General features: G+C 40.6%; 1 protein-coding gene across 6 annotated transcripts in view; it reads left to right on the top strand.

Annotated features, from left to right (window-relative positions):
* Positions 1 to 13,999, top strand: part of LOC117990829 (AT-rich interactive domain-containing protein 4A-like) — a 212,121-nt gene extending 198,122 nt beyond the window's left edge. For 5 of the 6 annotated variants that reach the window (XM_069504451.1, XM_069504455.1, XM_069504450.1 and 2 more), the window contains 19 exons: positions 476 to 613; positions 861 to 988; positions 1,375 to 1,555; positions 1,906 to 2,057; positions 2,484 to 2,773; positions 2,952 to 3,036; positions 3,384 to 3,500; positions 4,042 to 4,144; positions 4,578 to 4,724; positions 5,050 to 5,092; positions 5,169 to 5,264; positions 5,386 to 7,261; positions 7,626 to 7,840; positions 8,583 to 8,801; positions 9,673 to 9,889; positions 10,339 to 10,442; positions 10,964 to 11,104; positions 11,626 to 11,766; positions 11,983 to 13,999. In XM_069504451.1, coding sequence (XP_069360552.1) covers positions 476 to 613; positions 861 to 988; positions 1,375 to 1,555; positions 1,906 to 2,057; positions 2,484 to 2,773; positions 2,952 to 3,036; positions 3,384 to 3,500; positions 4,042 to 4,144; positions 4,578 to 4,724; positions 5,050 to 5,092; positions 5,169 to 5,264; positions 5,386 to 7,261; positions 7,626 to 7,840; positions 8,583 to 8,801; positions 9,673 to 9,889; positions 10,339 to 10,442; positions 10,964 to 11,104; positions 11,626 to 11,766; positions 11,983 to 12,014 — 4,425 coding nt within the window. In that variant the 3' untranslated portion in view covers positions 12,015 to 13,999. The remainder of the gene's footprint in view (positions 1 to 475; positions 614 to 860; positions 989 to 1,374; positions 1,556 to 1,905; positions 2,058 to 2,483; positions 2,774 to 2,951; positions 3,037 to 3,383; positions 3,501 to 4,041; positions 4,145 to 4,577; positions 4,725 to 5,049; positions 5,093 to 5,168; positions 5,265 to 5,385; positions 7,262 to 7,625; positions 7,841 to 8,582; positions 8,802 to 9,672; positions 9,890 to 10,338; positions 10,443 to 10,963; positions 11,105 to 11,625; positions 11,767 to 11,982) is intronic. The other variant, XM_069504454.1, reaches the window with a different exon arrangement.
* The last annotated feature ends 611 nt before the right edge of the window (positions 14,000 to 14,610 follow it).

Here is a 14,610-nt window from a genome sequence, read left to right as displayed (position 1 = left end):
ATGCGCTTGACGTTTTCTGTGATTTATCCAAGGCTTTCGACTGCGTTGATCATGAAACATTGGTCGCGAAATTGCACCATTATAGAATTAGGGATGCAGCATTAGAGTTGATGAGTTCTTACCTAAATCATAGAATACAAAAGGTAGATGTGAATGGAAAGCGATCTCCCGGATCTATTGTAAAAATAGGGGTCCCACAAGGTTCCATTTTAGGACCTTTTCTGTTCCTCATTTACATAAATGACCTTCCTTACCTCGCCAAGGATAATAACGGGATAGTATTGTTTGCTGATGATACATCACTATTATTTAAAATCAATCGATATTTAACGACTTTTGATGAAGTAAACAATGCCCTCACCAAGGGAATACAGTGGTTCGAAGCTAATAACCTGCTTCTCAACGGGAAAAAGACAAAGTGTATTAAATTCACATTACCATCGTCAGCCAGACTCTAAAGATGTTATTTTAACAGAGTTCGGACGACGAGCCGCGAGAGGAAAAGGATCATTTCGTGGCCCAACTGTATAAGTTTATGGATGACCGCGGCACACCGCTCAACAGGAACCCAACCATCGCCAACAGAGATATTGACCTCTACAGACTATTTAGAGTAAGTTTTTTCATGAAGATAATCTTCATTGCATTGAATATTTTTTTTAAACAGCTCAAAATCGATAAGTTACTGAAATAAGCAGGTGTAAAAGACAGGCAGATGGATGAAGTTGTATAACCCTAAAAATAGACTGATGTGTTACGATTTCTCTGGTTTAGTTACCAAATAATACTTACTATTATTATCTAAAGAAGCGACACTCACTTTTGTTATTTACTTTCTGCTAACACATTTTTGTTAATAGGTTGTTCAAAAATTGGGTGGCTACAACAGGGTGACCAATCAAAATCAGTGGAAAACGATTGCTGATAAAATGGGTTTTCATCCGGTTACTACAAGCATTACCAACCTCTGCAAGCAGGCTTATAAGAAGTAAGTACTAAAGTGCTGGAATGCCGACCACGCACCGGAAAGCGCAGCGTTGGAAGACCTCCCCCCTAGGTAGACGGACGCATTTTTACAGTAGGTGCAAAACTGAATGAATGCTGTTGAAACTTTACTGATATTGTACAGTTTTGATTGAAATCTAGAACTTTGGCCTCAATTTTAGCCCGGTTTTAAGGTGAGTTGAAGTTTGTAACAATGATCGAAATCATAAACTTTGGACTCAATTTCAATACAGTTTTAGGCCATTTTCCTTGGAAGTGGGTTCAGTTTTGTATTAAGTCTGGATTGAAGAAAAAAATTGTATTTTATATCAAGTTGATATTATGAGTTGGTTTTGAAATAACACTCTTAAAGTAATAATTTGTCAACAGGTTCCTTCACAGTTTCGAGGATTTCTACCGCAAGTTAGGGGTGACACTAGTAGCGCATCCGAGGGGGGCTCGAACTCCGCCCGCGGGACGCTCCCTAATACGAGATCGCGACAAACTACCACCCGCTACTTCTTCCACATCTGCCTCCGCTTCATCCACCCCTACTGGCACTCCTAGTCAGGTCAGTAATTATTTATAACGCGCAAAACCAGTTATCCAATCAGAACACGAGAGAAGACGTATGACAGCGCATTGTACAAAAAAAGATCTCATATACCAAACCAGCGCTGTATGTTTTTGTACTTGTGCAAGACATATGGCATTTATGCTGAGTAAGGGACCTTTTTTTTCGGGTTGTGCCACACATGACATGCTTTATTCCGGCGCCTCTTCTACTTGAGGTCTTTTGACTTTACTACTCAAGTATTAGAGGCGCCGGGATAACCTAACTGGTAATGTGTGGTTACCAGCTTTAAAAAATAAACGTTTTTCTTTTCTTTTCTTCTTTTCTATATAAAAAATCTATTGCAGCGCGGTAAAGACAAGGACTCTGACAAGAGCGAGACAGATAAGAGTGAGAAGGAAGATAAAATAGATAAGCCGGAGAAAAAGGACAAACCTCGCGCCAGCGACGAAGACGATAGTGCCGACAACCAACCGCTCGTCTCCACTGCTACTCCTAAGTGAGTAAAGATCGATTCACATCTACCAGCATCTAGCACGTAGCGTGGCAGGCACAGCAAAGGCACTAGTTGACAGATACAGTCACGGTTTTTTTTATAATTATTATAGGCGCACGCTTGACCACAATCACACCTGATGGGAAGTGGTATTTTTTAGTCTTCCGTAACACAGAACATTCCGCGGAGAATGTCTGCCGATATCGACGTCTGTCTGTACGGATACGTAATGCTAATGTAAATTCTGACTCGCACTTGGCCGAACAAATTTCGGTTGGTAGTCCGGATAATCGCGAATCCGTATAACCGAGGGCCGGATAATCGAGTTTCTACTGTATTCTTCTAACGCTCTTCTCTTAATTTTTTTGTTTGATGCAACAGATGTAGCATTTTTATTAAAGAAAAATGACATCTATATTTTTATTCCAGAATTGAAAAAGAGAAAGAAAAGGATACAGACAAGGAGAATGATAAAGAAAAGGAAAAAGAAAAGGAAAAGGAAAAGGAAAAAGAAAAGGAAAAAGATAAAGAAAAGGAAAAAGACAAAGAGAAGGAAAAAGAAAAAGAGAAGGAAATAGAAAAAGAAAAGTCGTCAAGCCCGAGCGTAGAGAAGGTCGTGGTCAAACCGCGCTCGCAATCCAAGACGCGCAGTTTGCCGCCCGTCAAAATTGAGTCGCACGAAAAGAGGACGCCTAAGAGAAAAACATTATCTTCCAAATGTATTGTATAATTTATGATGTTAATTTAATTTTTGAGAATTGAGAAGCTTCGATTTCATATCTTGCCAATTTTTTATAATAATAACCTATGTAATTTAAAAATTACAGTTCCCAGTAGACGAAACATCGATATCGCTGTGACATACGTGACGCGTAATTTAAAATTGTTTTGTTTCAGTAAGCGAAACCGCCATTTTCTCAGTGCGTGCGTCCCGACGCCCGCATGCCTCAACTGATAGCGATAGCTCCGGTAGAGCTTCCAGGTAATACCTACTTAAACAAGTAATTTGAAAAGTTAAAAAACCCCGATTTTTTGATTCGATCACATAGAGAAACTCCAATAATTATACAAAATTTATATTATTAACAATACCTTTATTTATTAAATAAATAATTAAATATTACTTGCTTTAACGGTGAAGGAAAACATCGTGAGGAAACCTTCATGCCTGAGAGTTGTCCATAAAGTTCTAAGGTGTGTGAAGTCTGCCAATCCGCACTTGGCCTATGCGGTAGACTATGGCCAAAAACCTCACTTTGAGCGGAGACCAAGTGCTCTGTAGTGAGCCGGCGATGGGTTGATGATGACCTTTATTTATTAACAATTTAGATGCGGGCCGATGAAGAAGATGCAAAGCCGTAGAAGCCAAAGCGCGAACTCTGCCAGCAGCGGTAACACTGTCGCGTCCAACAGTAGCAAACGACCGCGCAAGAGAAAAACTACAGAGTTAGTATTTATTTACTCTCTATCTCACTCACATAACTATACCGGTGTACAGGGTGTGAGTGTGACAAAATGATTAGCACTGCTTCGCTTCGATTCTTTATTGGCGCGTGTTATATTTATAACACAGCTATGTATTCTCAGGACAATAAGGTTCTTGTGCTAATATCGGCAAAACGCACCACGCATCATTTTCATACCTTATTATTCCCCTTTTTCACCAGGACTTTATGGAACGGCCTAGCAGTATCAGTTTTCCCCTCCACTTTTGATACAGGTACCTTCCAAGTCAAGAGTGAATAGATATCTTGCAGGCAAGCTCGCTCCATCTTAGGCTGCATCATCACTTGCCAGTAAGTCTGATTGCAGTCAAGTGCTAGTCTGTAATTAAAAACAATTAAGCTGTCTCGAACATCCTTAGTGAAATAGCAGGCTTATAAAATTACATGCAAGTTTAATTTCAGCAGATTCTGCATTCGGAACCTATCATAAGTAAATGATTCGATTAATTTTGACCTTGTTGAAAATATTGATTCTTTTGCAGGCCTTCTACAAGTGAGCCCACCCGATCTGCCGTTTCGAGAGTAAAGGCTCAAGTAGGCGACAAACTGAAAGTTTACTATGGGCCCACACAGTCAGAGTCCAAGGTAAGTTGTAGAAATAAAATTAATTTAATTGATATTGTATAAATAAACAATACTATATTTGTTTGAAAAAGATCGTTAATGCATCTGCCCCACTTTTTTTTCTGACATAATAACATTATTACTGACATTATTCTATATATAAAAATGAATCGCTGAATATGTTGCTGATCCCAAATCTCGAGAACAGCTCAACCGATTTCGTTAATTCTTTTTTCATAATATGCCTTGAAGTACGGGGATGGTTCTGAGAGAAAAAATTAATAAAATTCCTGAAAACGAATCGACTGCTGGCGGTACCAAGTTCGCCGGGTCAGCTAGTTTAATATAAAATATTATTGTTAACCTACTAGTGAAAATAATTTATCCTAAACCTAGCTATTTATTCGCCCTTAAATGGCTGTAAAGTGGGCAATACAAGCTAACACATGACTAGGTCACGTACGAGGCGAAGGTGATAGAAATATCGGCAGAGGGCATGCTGCGCGTGCACTACACTGGCTGGAACACGCGCTATGATGAGTGGATCAAGCCGCAGCGCATCGCCGTCAACGTCACGCAACACGAGACGCGCAACAAGAAGGTATGTGACTATACAGTGGACAATACAAGTTAACACGTTACTAGGTCACAGACAACGTGAAGGTGATAGAAATATCGGCAGAGGGCATGCTGCGCGTGCATTACACGGCTGGAACACAACAAGAAGGTATGTGACAATACAATTTAATACATGACTAGGTCACGGACAAGATGAAGACCAGGATCCGGTAATCTATCTACTGATTTTCATTTCACGAAAATTTCACTAGAAATGTCTGTAGGTGTTTGATAGAACTGGACCTTGAATTAGAAATAGAGTTGTATTATTGATAAAAAAAAGTAATTTGATTTCGTCTTTCACGCAGGGTACAAACTTGAGCAGACGTGTAAGAAGTAAAAGAACTGAAGGTAAGTAATAATAAATATGATGAGAATTTTGATGAGAATGATTGGCACAGAGTTTAAAAACATGACATTCTTTTAGAATCATCGGCACGCTCTGATACTGATAGTGATTCAGACAGTGATGAAAGCGTCAAGCGACCACCAAAGAAATCTGACGACAAGTCTAGTGTTAAGAGTAAGTGACGATCTGGTATCAGGTCCATGAAAATATACTTTGACAAAAAAAAATATTGACTAAATTTTACTAAATTTATGTTTTGACTAAACTCGATTTTACTTTTTATTTCGTTTTGCAGCTCCTTCCAGATCAAAAGAATCTATATCAGGGGACAGAAGTGACAGCAGCAGCTCAAACAAACCAAGGAAGAGGCCTGTAAGAACTGTGTCAACTCCAACCGCCACGTCGGCGGCTAAGAAACCGCGTCTCACAGTCCCAGGTCATCAACATCAAGGACGAGATTACGATCTGAACGAAATTAGATCAGAGCTAAAAGGACTTCACTCTGTGAAACAAGAAACAGATGACACTACAAAAACGGAAACCACACAGAAAGACTCGGTCATAAATCCCACACAAACTACACAACCGCCGCCTGAACCACCACAACCTGAAAAGCAACCGGAAGATGTTTATGAATTCAAGGAACCGGAACCATTTGAGTTGGAACTCCACGATGAAAAAAAGAAGAGAACTCATAGGATATTCGACGATATTTCGCCCAGTAAATACACATCCACATTGTCAAAGTCGTTGAGTGAGGAGATATCCGAGGACCCTTTGAGACCGAGAGCATCGTCATTCCGATCCCCGTCTCTATCGCCGTTTAGAGACTTTGGAGCTTCTAGAGATGTTTCAGGAAGACAGAGTCCTGAAGATGAATTTAAAGACAACTTATTTTCTCTTGATGATGACTCATTTCCAGGTGACAGTAGTTGTGGGCCAATTTTTGAAGGGTTCACGCCGGCCAAGAACCAAGAGACTTATTCTAAAAAGAGCAAGGTCACCAAACTTATGGAATTAATAGACGATTCGCCCGACAGCCCCGCCGATGATGAGCAGTCTTCTGACGATGAGGCACCAGAAGCTACTGTAAAAGTAGCAAAACGAGAGCCTAGTCCAATCATACCAATACCAATCATGAAAGAAAAAGATAATTCCCCGGAACCTGTTAAAGAAGAACCTAAAATTTCCGAACCAACTAAAGAAGAAATAAAAGACGCAATAAAAATTCTAAAAGAGATACCGACGATAGATACTATACCGGAACCGCCCACTACTCCTCCGCCAAAGTCTAAACCAGAATCTAAACCTACATTGAATCCATTTACAAGTAGCACTGTCATTGCCAAAGAACCAGAGGAAAAGAAAGACGAGAAAGAAATCAAAAATGAAAGTGAAACAATGGAAAATCTAATTGTCACTCCACTTCCAAACATAGAAACTAAAGAAATACCTAAAATAAAAATTGATAAAGTGGATCCTGAACCCGCCATTTCTAAAATAGAACCTCCTTCAAGTCCTCTCATTGATACGGAGGAAGACAAATCTGAACCTGACAGTCCCGCAAGAATAGATGTAATACCAGAACCGCCACCTGGATTTCTTCTGCAGTCGGAAGGACCAAAAATTGCTGAAAAACTTCTTAAAGCTATCAATAGTGCTAAGAGGCTATCAATGTCACCGCCACCGGTAGAAAATCGGCCAGACACGCCGAAAAAGGATTTGAAAGTGCCCGAAATCACGGATAAATCTTCCATATCGCCCTTACCTACAGAGCCGAAGCGTCCTCCGAGCAAAACTGAGGTGCTGAAACCTATTAATAAACTTGAAAATATAAGAAGAATAAGTCCTGCAGAAGTTACCGACTCAATATTTGGCGAACCTTCTAATTTGACTGATGTCAAAAGGGACACGCCAGAACTAAAGAGAGTCAAACCTAAAGAACCGACCCCGCCAAGACTGCTGAGTCCTCTTAACATATTGGAACGACGGAAGAGCGTCGCCGCTGATTTAACTCTGAGCGCGCCTGGGAAGAACAAAGTTTTGAGCGAAACGATTCAGAAGTTATCGAGTCAAATAAATCAATCGGTCACAGCTGCCACCATACCGCTGCCACCGTTCCCGCCTGAAGATCGAAGCGAATCAAGTGATTCTGACGATTCGGATAGAAGGTGCGTATTTATAAAAAGTGTTAACCCGAAAATCAGATTAGATATTTCAATACTTAAGTAGGGTTTAGTTACGTATACGTGTCCCATACGTCCCATTTTCTCTGCGAACATTGGAATCGTACGCACGTACCGGCAACATTCTGACAGTCTGCAGCGGACCTGTGGAGTCTATTATAAAATGTATGAGAAGGCTGCAGCTTTCCGGCGCTCGTCCGAATTTCTTTAGACCTCAGAAATTACTCTTAAATTCTCATTCCCACAAATGACTTTCCGACTCTCTTGAGGTATATTTATGAGTGAGCAAGACAGAATACATCTTCATTTCTGTCGGGTTTCCTATGAACTTCACAGCTTTTGTTTGTAGGTTGATCATAGACAAATTGTCTGTGGACGAGTGGGGCAGCGGCAGCGGCAGCGTCAGTGCGGGCAGCGGCCCCAGCTTGCCGCTGCTGGCCGCGCGCACGCAGGTGACCGCAGCAAGCGCGCGCGCGCTGCACGCGGGCAAGTCGCCGGGCGAGTGGAGCGCTGGCGAGTCGCTTCTTATGCTTGAAGATGCGTGCAAGAATGAACGGAAGCATAGTGAGCATAATAATAATATATGGTTGAATTTTTAACTAAACATTTTTCTAAACAACAACAATTGTTGTCGTTTAGAAAAATGTTGTTGAACATTGTTATTTTACAAAAATACCATATAGTCCGTACAAAATGACTCCTCACCTGCCATTTTAACTCTATGGGTCAACTGTCACGTCAAAAGTATGGTTCACCTTTAAAATAAGGACTAAAATCGTACTTTTGTCATGAAACTTGACACATAAAGTTAAAATAGCGCGTGAGGAGTTCAAGTTTACGCGTTATCTTTCTTCGTTCGTTTCTTGACAAATAAAAACGTTGCTAGGTCATTTATCGACAGACAGAATTAAATTTGGCTGATTTTTTTATTTTTATTAGTCCACAAAACTGACTACAATTACTGTATGATAACAAGTTAATAGATATACAGAAATATTAGTTGTTAATTGTGTCTACTAGATGTGGACGTGGCATGCGCGATTAGGTGGTACAATAACTACAGCGCAACAAACACACTTATCAAAACAAACTAAACAAGAACAAAACTTGTACAAATAGCTTCTAACAAACATAAAGAAAAAAGGTTAACTTACAAATAACAATTCACAGATTTCCTAACTTACTAACTTATCAAGGTAGGTATTTAATTTATTACAATTTACTAACTTATCAAGGTACTTAATTTATTTTTTATATAAAATAGGTCTGCAGAAGAGAATATGAATGTTAATTGTGTGTGTGTAAGGCGCAAACGTAGTGGTAGCGGGCGGGGCGCGAGTGAGCGCGGCGGCGGCGGGCGCGGCGGAGGACGACAGCTGCGCGGCGCTGCTGCTGTGCGAGGAGACCATCCCCGGCTCGCCCGCGCCCGACACCGAGCCCGCGCCGCCCGCGCGCGCGCACCACCTGCCCTTCGCCTGCGCGCCGCAGCACCACGCGCACAACCACACGCTGCACTCGCACAAAGGTACCTAGGTGTTCTTTTAATGGGAATCCACATGCAAAACTGATCTCAGAGGGTGCCACAAGAGGCCAGTGTCATATTAAAATCAACATTGTTTGTTTGCTAGCTTTTGCTAATTATTGTGGATATTGACACAATACGCGATTGTTTCGTGAATTATTTAAAGATGTATGTATACCTGGAAACTTTTATAATTAAAATTATGGCGTTTGACAGCTCATAATAGCCGGTTCCACCTCTATGGCCGGTTTGCTTATACGCCACCTGCCGGAACAAATTGGCAGTGTGGATCCCCATTGGTCAGACTTATCTATTTACCGCTAAACGGAGTTCCTTCCGCTTCTAGGCTCTAACTACAACTTTCCGCAGTAAATGCGTTCTGATTACCGACATAGTCGATCTTCTCGCTATTAATATTTCGTCCAATCTCAACTTCGGACAATGCATCGAATTCAAAGCTGGCAATCTTAACAAAGACAAGAAGTAGGTACGTCCCGACGGAACAGCTTCTAACTCGCGCATGGAGATTAACAAGACTTTACTTTTATTTTATGTTTAACAGTTCAAATGTTCGTGACTGACGGCTGTTCGTCGTCGGCAATCAAAAATAACACCAGCAACTCAATTCAAATAAGCAAATCAGTCAGTGACAACGAATGCCATGTATCAATAATTAGATTTTGGTATCTTTTGAACGTAACTCAGAATTCATTTTCTAGGGGACAGTAAATAAAGATTCTTTTAACAAAAATTATACTATCATTTGCTATTATTGTACACTGAATAGAATTTTTCTATCATGTTCTTTGCGTCCATGATTTAAACGTTTATCTAAAATATACCAAAAATCCATGCTACTGTTTCATTTGTATAGCAGAGGAGCGTCGCGGTTCAGGCGGTCAACGAGACTCAGCCGTCGGAGTGGGCGGGAACGAGGCGGGGCAAGGAGTCGCGGGGGATGCGGGCGCGGCGGGGGCAGGGGACGCGGGTCCCAGGGTCGCGCGGGAGGATGACTGGACTCGACGCGGCACGCTGCTCGATAACACGCCGCCCACGACCCCCGACAGCAGCCTCGACCTGTCGCCACACAGGTACGCGTATATATATATATCACCACAAGAGGAGGCGTCGCGTGTGACTTTTGCGATGCAATGTGTTGCTAGTGCAGCGGATGGAGTACTCGGCTAACGCCTTCGCCTTTGAAATTACCTCGGAAATACATACTCGAATTCGCCTCGTCTTTCCAATATGCTCGGGCTTAAAATCTGTGCAGTCTACGCAGACGAAGTCGCGGGAATAAGTTAGTGTTTATATATTTATATAGTACGCGACAGGTCAAAATGGCAATCAGGGAGGGAACGCCCCGCACAGTCCCCGCGCTAGCCCACACCGCGTTAGGTGTGCGGGGCGTCCCCCGCCTCATAGCCCGATTGCCATCGCAACCAAAAGGAAAATGCCAAAACAAACCAGTTTGATTTTTGCCTACAAGTTCAATAATTTAACGAATTTAACTGATGTGAAATTGAAATTTTTGTCTCAGGGAACGAAGGATATCTGAAAGGGACAGTCCTTCAGATCGGAAAGAAGATGAGGACGATATGCCAGCGCAGGATTCGTGCGCACACGATATCGACAAGCCACATGGTAAATTCTATTTAATATGTCTCCATTTCGATTATAGCGTATTCTGCGAACTGGAGCGACCAGTTCGAAACCCATGTTAGCAATCCGATGGGTAGGTCTTGATAGCGATTTCGAACAGCTTAGCAAACACAGAGAGAACGGCAAAGGGTCTGAAATTCTCGATCTTGCTTCTAGAGTGCTCTATAAGAGTGACTCTAGATATTTTCCAAATATCAGGATATGTCGCCGTGCTCAAAAACAAGTTAAACAAGTATTTAAGTGGCTCAGCCAGTGCGCGCAGACAATCGTTCAGTAGTTCAGGAGGCACAGCATCTGGACCAGTAAAAGAATTTGATTTAATTTTCCTGCACACTTGCTTCAGACTTTTATCAGTGATCATTCCAACGTCTATACGCGCAGAAGATTTGTAACTAAGCCTTATAGATTTCGTTCGTTCTACTTAATGTCATTTAGGTCCGTATCTCAAGTATCATTTCAGTAGCTTTGCTTTGACTTGTAGTCACATGGGTTTTATTCCGCAGGCAGCGCCCGGTCGCGTAAAGCGTCCGAGTCGAGCGGCGCGGGGCGCGTGCGCGCGCGACGCTCGCGGCGCGACACGGACGACCAACACGCGCCTCACGGCTCGAACGTCTCGCTCAAGTACAACTTCTATGTGGATCTTGGTATGGCTTAGCTAAGTTTATTATATTTGGAATGGTTGGTCCGATGCCCTTTTCTCATTTTAATAATAATAAATCTTTGGTGGAGGGGTGGTGCATTGCAACGCCATTTTCTCTGCCGGAGTGACGTCGCAGTGCCCATGTGACACCCAATACTTAAATCCACAGCGGTGCGGCGCCGCAACGCACTGGAAACGAATCGTATGGCCTCAGTCTCGTTTTATATAATGTCAATATTGGAACCCGTTGGGGCACAGCAATTTTAGCAGGGAGACGGCGCTGTATTAATCGTCAAAATAGTCGTTTATTTATAAATAGGCTTTTTTGATTAGAAATGTTTTCAATCAATCAATGAACGCTATATTACCCTCGATTGTTTTAATGTGGTTAGGAATTTTTTTAATAGATTTTTGTACACATTGGGTTGGGGCCGGCACTGTGTATAGGTTAGAGCTTGGTATAGGCATATTATGTAACATCGCGTATTTAGTGTATTGTGTTGATATTGGCACGTTTATACGCAGATCCATCGTGGGACTGCCAGACGCGTATCAACGTGCTAAGCTCGCGGCTCGCTGACCTGAGGAAGGCTTACCACTCTGTGAAAGCGGAACTGGCTGCCATCGATCGCAGACGCAAGAAGTTACGACGTAAAGAGCGAGAAGGTGAGTACACTAATACAGTTAAACAATAATAAATTATACGTAAGTGTAAAATATAGTATTCACGACATTGAAATATATCTCAGGAGTCAGGGGTTTTCTGAGGAGAAAAACGATTTAAAAATTTCTTGTTGTGTGTGGGGGCGGGGGTACCTACAAATCAGATAACTGCAATTTCGTCCTTGAAATAACATTTGAACGTATTAATTCTTGTTCCAGCGATCAAGGCTGCAAAGGCTGCGTGTTCATGATGAAAAATAAATGAAGTCTACCGGCCGTAGGATTGATTTCGGCCGAACTGTATTTATTCGTTGTAGAATAAAATATTGTTACGTATTAGATAACGCCAGGTCCATAAAATATAATATAACAATGACAGACAAGCTAAGAGGATTCCTAGTTCCATGGTGACTGACGATGGCTGTTTAAATGTCAAGAAATACTTCGGAATAATATTACACATAATACTATTGACGTTTTGACATTCTTAGTTATAGGTGGATTGATATAGTAAACGATTAATATAAGCTTAATAAAACACGAAAATGTTTCTACCTGTGTCCGTTCTATAGGGGGTTTAAAGTCTATACTTTAAAACCATCCAACCGATGTGCCCCAATTAGAAAGGCAATAATGCAAAGATGGGTTTTTTTTGCACACGCCGGGCATCCGCTAGTTATAAGCATAAAGTTGCATTTTGAGCGACACTTGGGAGACGATACTAAGCATATTGCTTTGTTAATGTTAAAGAAATGTATAGAATGCATTCGAGGAGTGCCTCGTGCAGCGCCGCTAGTACAATTTCAGCCTCGAGTGTTTGCAGTTATATCGAGTAGATTAAATTTCTACAATCATGTCATGCTTCTTGACTGGCATCTGTATCATTGGAAGTTCATTTACCATTTATGTCCCATAATACTGATCGAGGTTGGAGATTGCACTTCAATATTGTTACGCGCTCCGTATCGATGTCCATCTTTGTGCGTAGCCATCCGACACGTATAATGGCACGTAGCGGCGACGCTCAATTTGAAGGAACAAGTCCGTGCACCCGCGCCGTACGTTCGCCTTCCGCCGCGCATATGAAAATCCATCGCACTCATCCGCGCCAGTTATCGCTACACTATTTTTCAATACAGACAAGAGCGTGCGTCCGCGTGGTTTACGCCCTTAGAATTTTAGACCAATCAAATCATTTGTGACAGATGGACTAAGAGCCAGCCTAGCGCGTGCCAGACCTTCGTTATTTTATAAAAGCTGAAAGTTTCTCTACGTATTGTCCCCAACACTGGGAGGAACGTTTGTTTGAATCATGGTGACTTTGGGAAATAACAGTAAATAAAGGTGTAACAAATCTTGCATCAAAGTATAAAGTCTAATTTTTTTATTTTTTCTTCGGACTAGTATTAGAAATCAAGTCATGCATTGCCTGACACTTAGTATTATGGCAAGTGGCAACCCCCTGTCAGAAATCCTTCAGCAGGGGGTTGCCACGACACTTAAGTGTCTGGCAAATGCGTGACGTAATTTCTTGTATTGTTTCGAAGAAAATATAAAAAAAATTGACTTAGTACTTTGACATAAGATTTTTAACACCTTTATTACCTGTTATCACCCAAAGCCACCATGATCCCAACAAACATCCAAATAAACGTTCCTGCCAGTGTTGGGGACAATATGCAGAGAAACTTCCAGCTTTTATAAAATAACGAAGGTCTGGCACGCGCCGGTAATCTATGACAAAACTATTATCACGTCGTCTATCAATTATTATTGTCTGATTGGTCTGCTACTAAACACATCTCCGCTACTAGGTATGGTTATCTACTATAAATAGTAGATACCATACCTAATTTATATTTTTATTTTACCTTTAAAAATATAATATTAAATATCTACTAAGGAAGTGACTTGACGACCGCTCACCGCAACCGGCCGTTCTATAATAAAAATAGTTACGGCCACAAGATTAGGTTTTTCATGCTTAATAAAATACGCAAACTATTAAGGTTTAATTTTTAATGGAAAAACTTCATGCTCTATTGTGACTGTAGACACTTCCTTCTATAATCATATTATTATGGAGCTTTTGTAAATCTGCGTTGTATATCTTTTCTTACAAAATATAAAAAAAATATTATTTTTATTATTCGGTAGGTTCTTATAATGTTGTACATAATAATATAATATTATGTTGCTATTTAATTATAAAAAGGGTGTTAAAATGAATAAACTTTGTTTTATTATAGTTTTTATTTAATCTATAAACACGTTACCTTAATTAAATAGCTCGGTGTGATCGCAAATTATTAAAATCATTCATAAGTTAATATATTTTTACAACTCTGTGTAAAAAATCCGTTTATAATTTTTATTATAGTCAGTAGGTCTAATTAAATATCAAAGTATCCTTCTGTACTTTAAGCTTTTCTTAATTAACAATGATATTTAATATTATTCAAGTATTTATTAGTATTAAAATACCCCAAAGTTCTGTAAGGCAGATTGCATCGTAGTTGTCACGTTCAAAAATCCATTTCTTAGATATAGCCGCTATATCAAAGAAATGGGTTTAAACGTGACGACGCGGACGCTATATTATATAGCGTTACCCAATAAGGAAAAAAATCGTCAAGCTGCATTCAAAGTCAGAACTCATATAGAAAATCCAAACACATGCTGCTGCTTAATAAGGATTAAGATTACCTATATTATTTAATCTTCCCTCTTCATATTACTTATTTCATCCAATAATTGGAAAATCTTAGTCTAAGGTCTAATTTTATGTAACTATTAGAGATTAACGTTTAGTCAAATTTATAAAATCTTAGTCGCTTTTATTTCCTT

Source organism: Maniola hyperantus, chromosome 18 (genome assembly GCF_902806685.2).
Source record: "Maniola hyperantus chromosome 18, iAphHyp1.2, whole genome shotgun sequence".
In the NCBI taxonomy this organism is placed as follows: Eukaryota; Metazoa; Arthropoda; class Insecta; order Lepidoptera; family Nymphalidae; genus Maniola; species Maniola hyperantus.
Note: the sequence above shows the minus strand (reverse complement) of the source record. Positions and strands in the feature narration are given on the sequence as shown.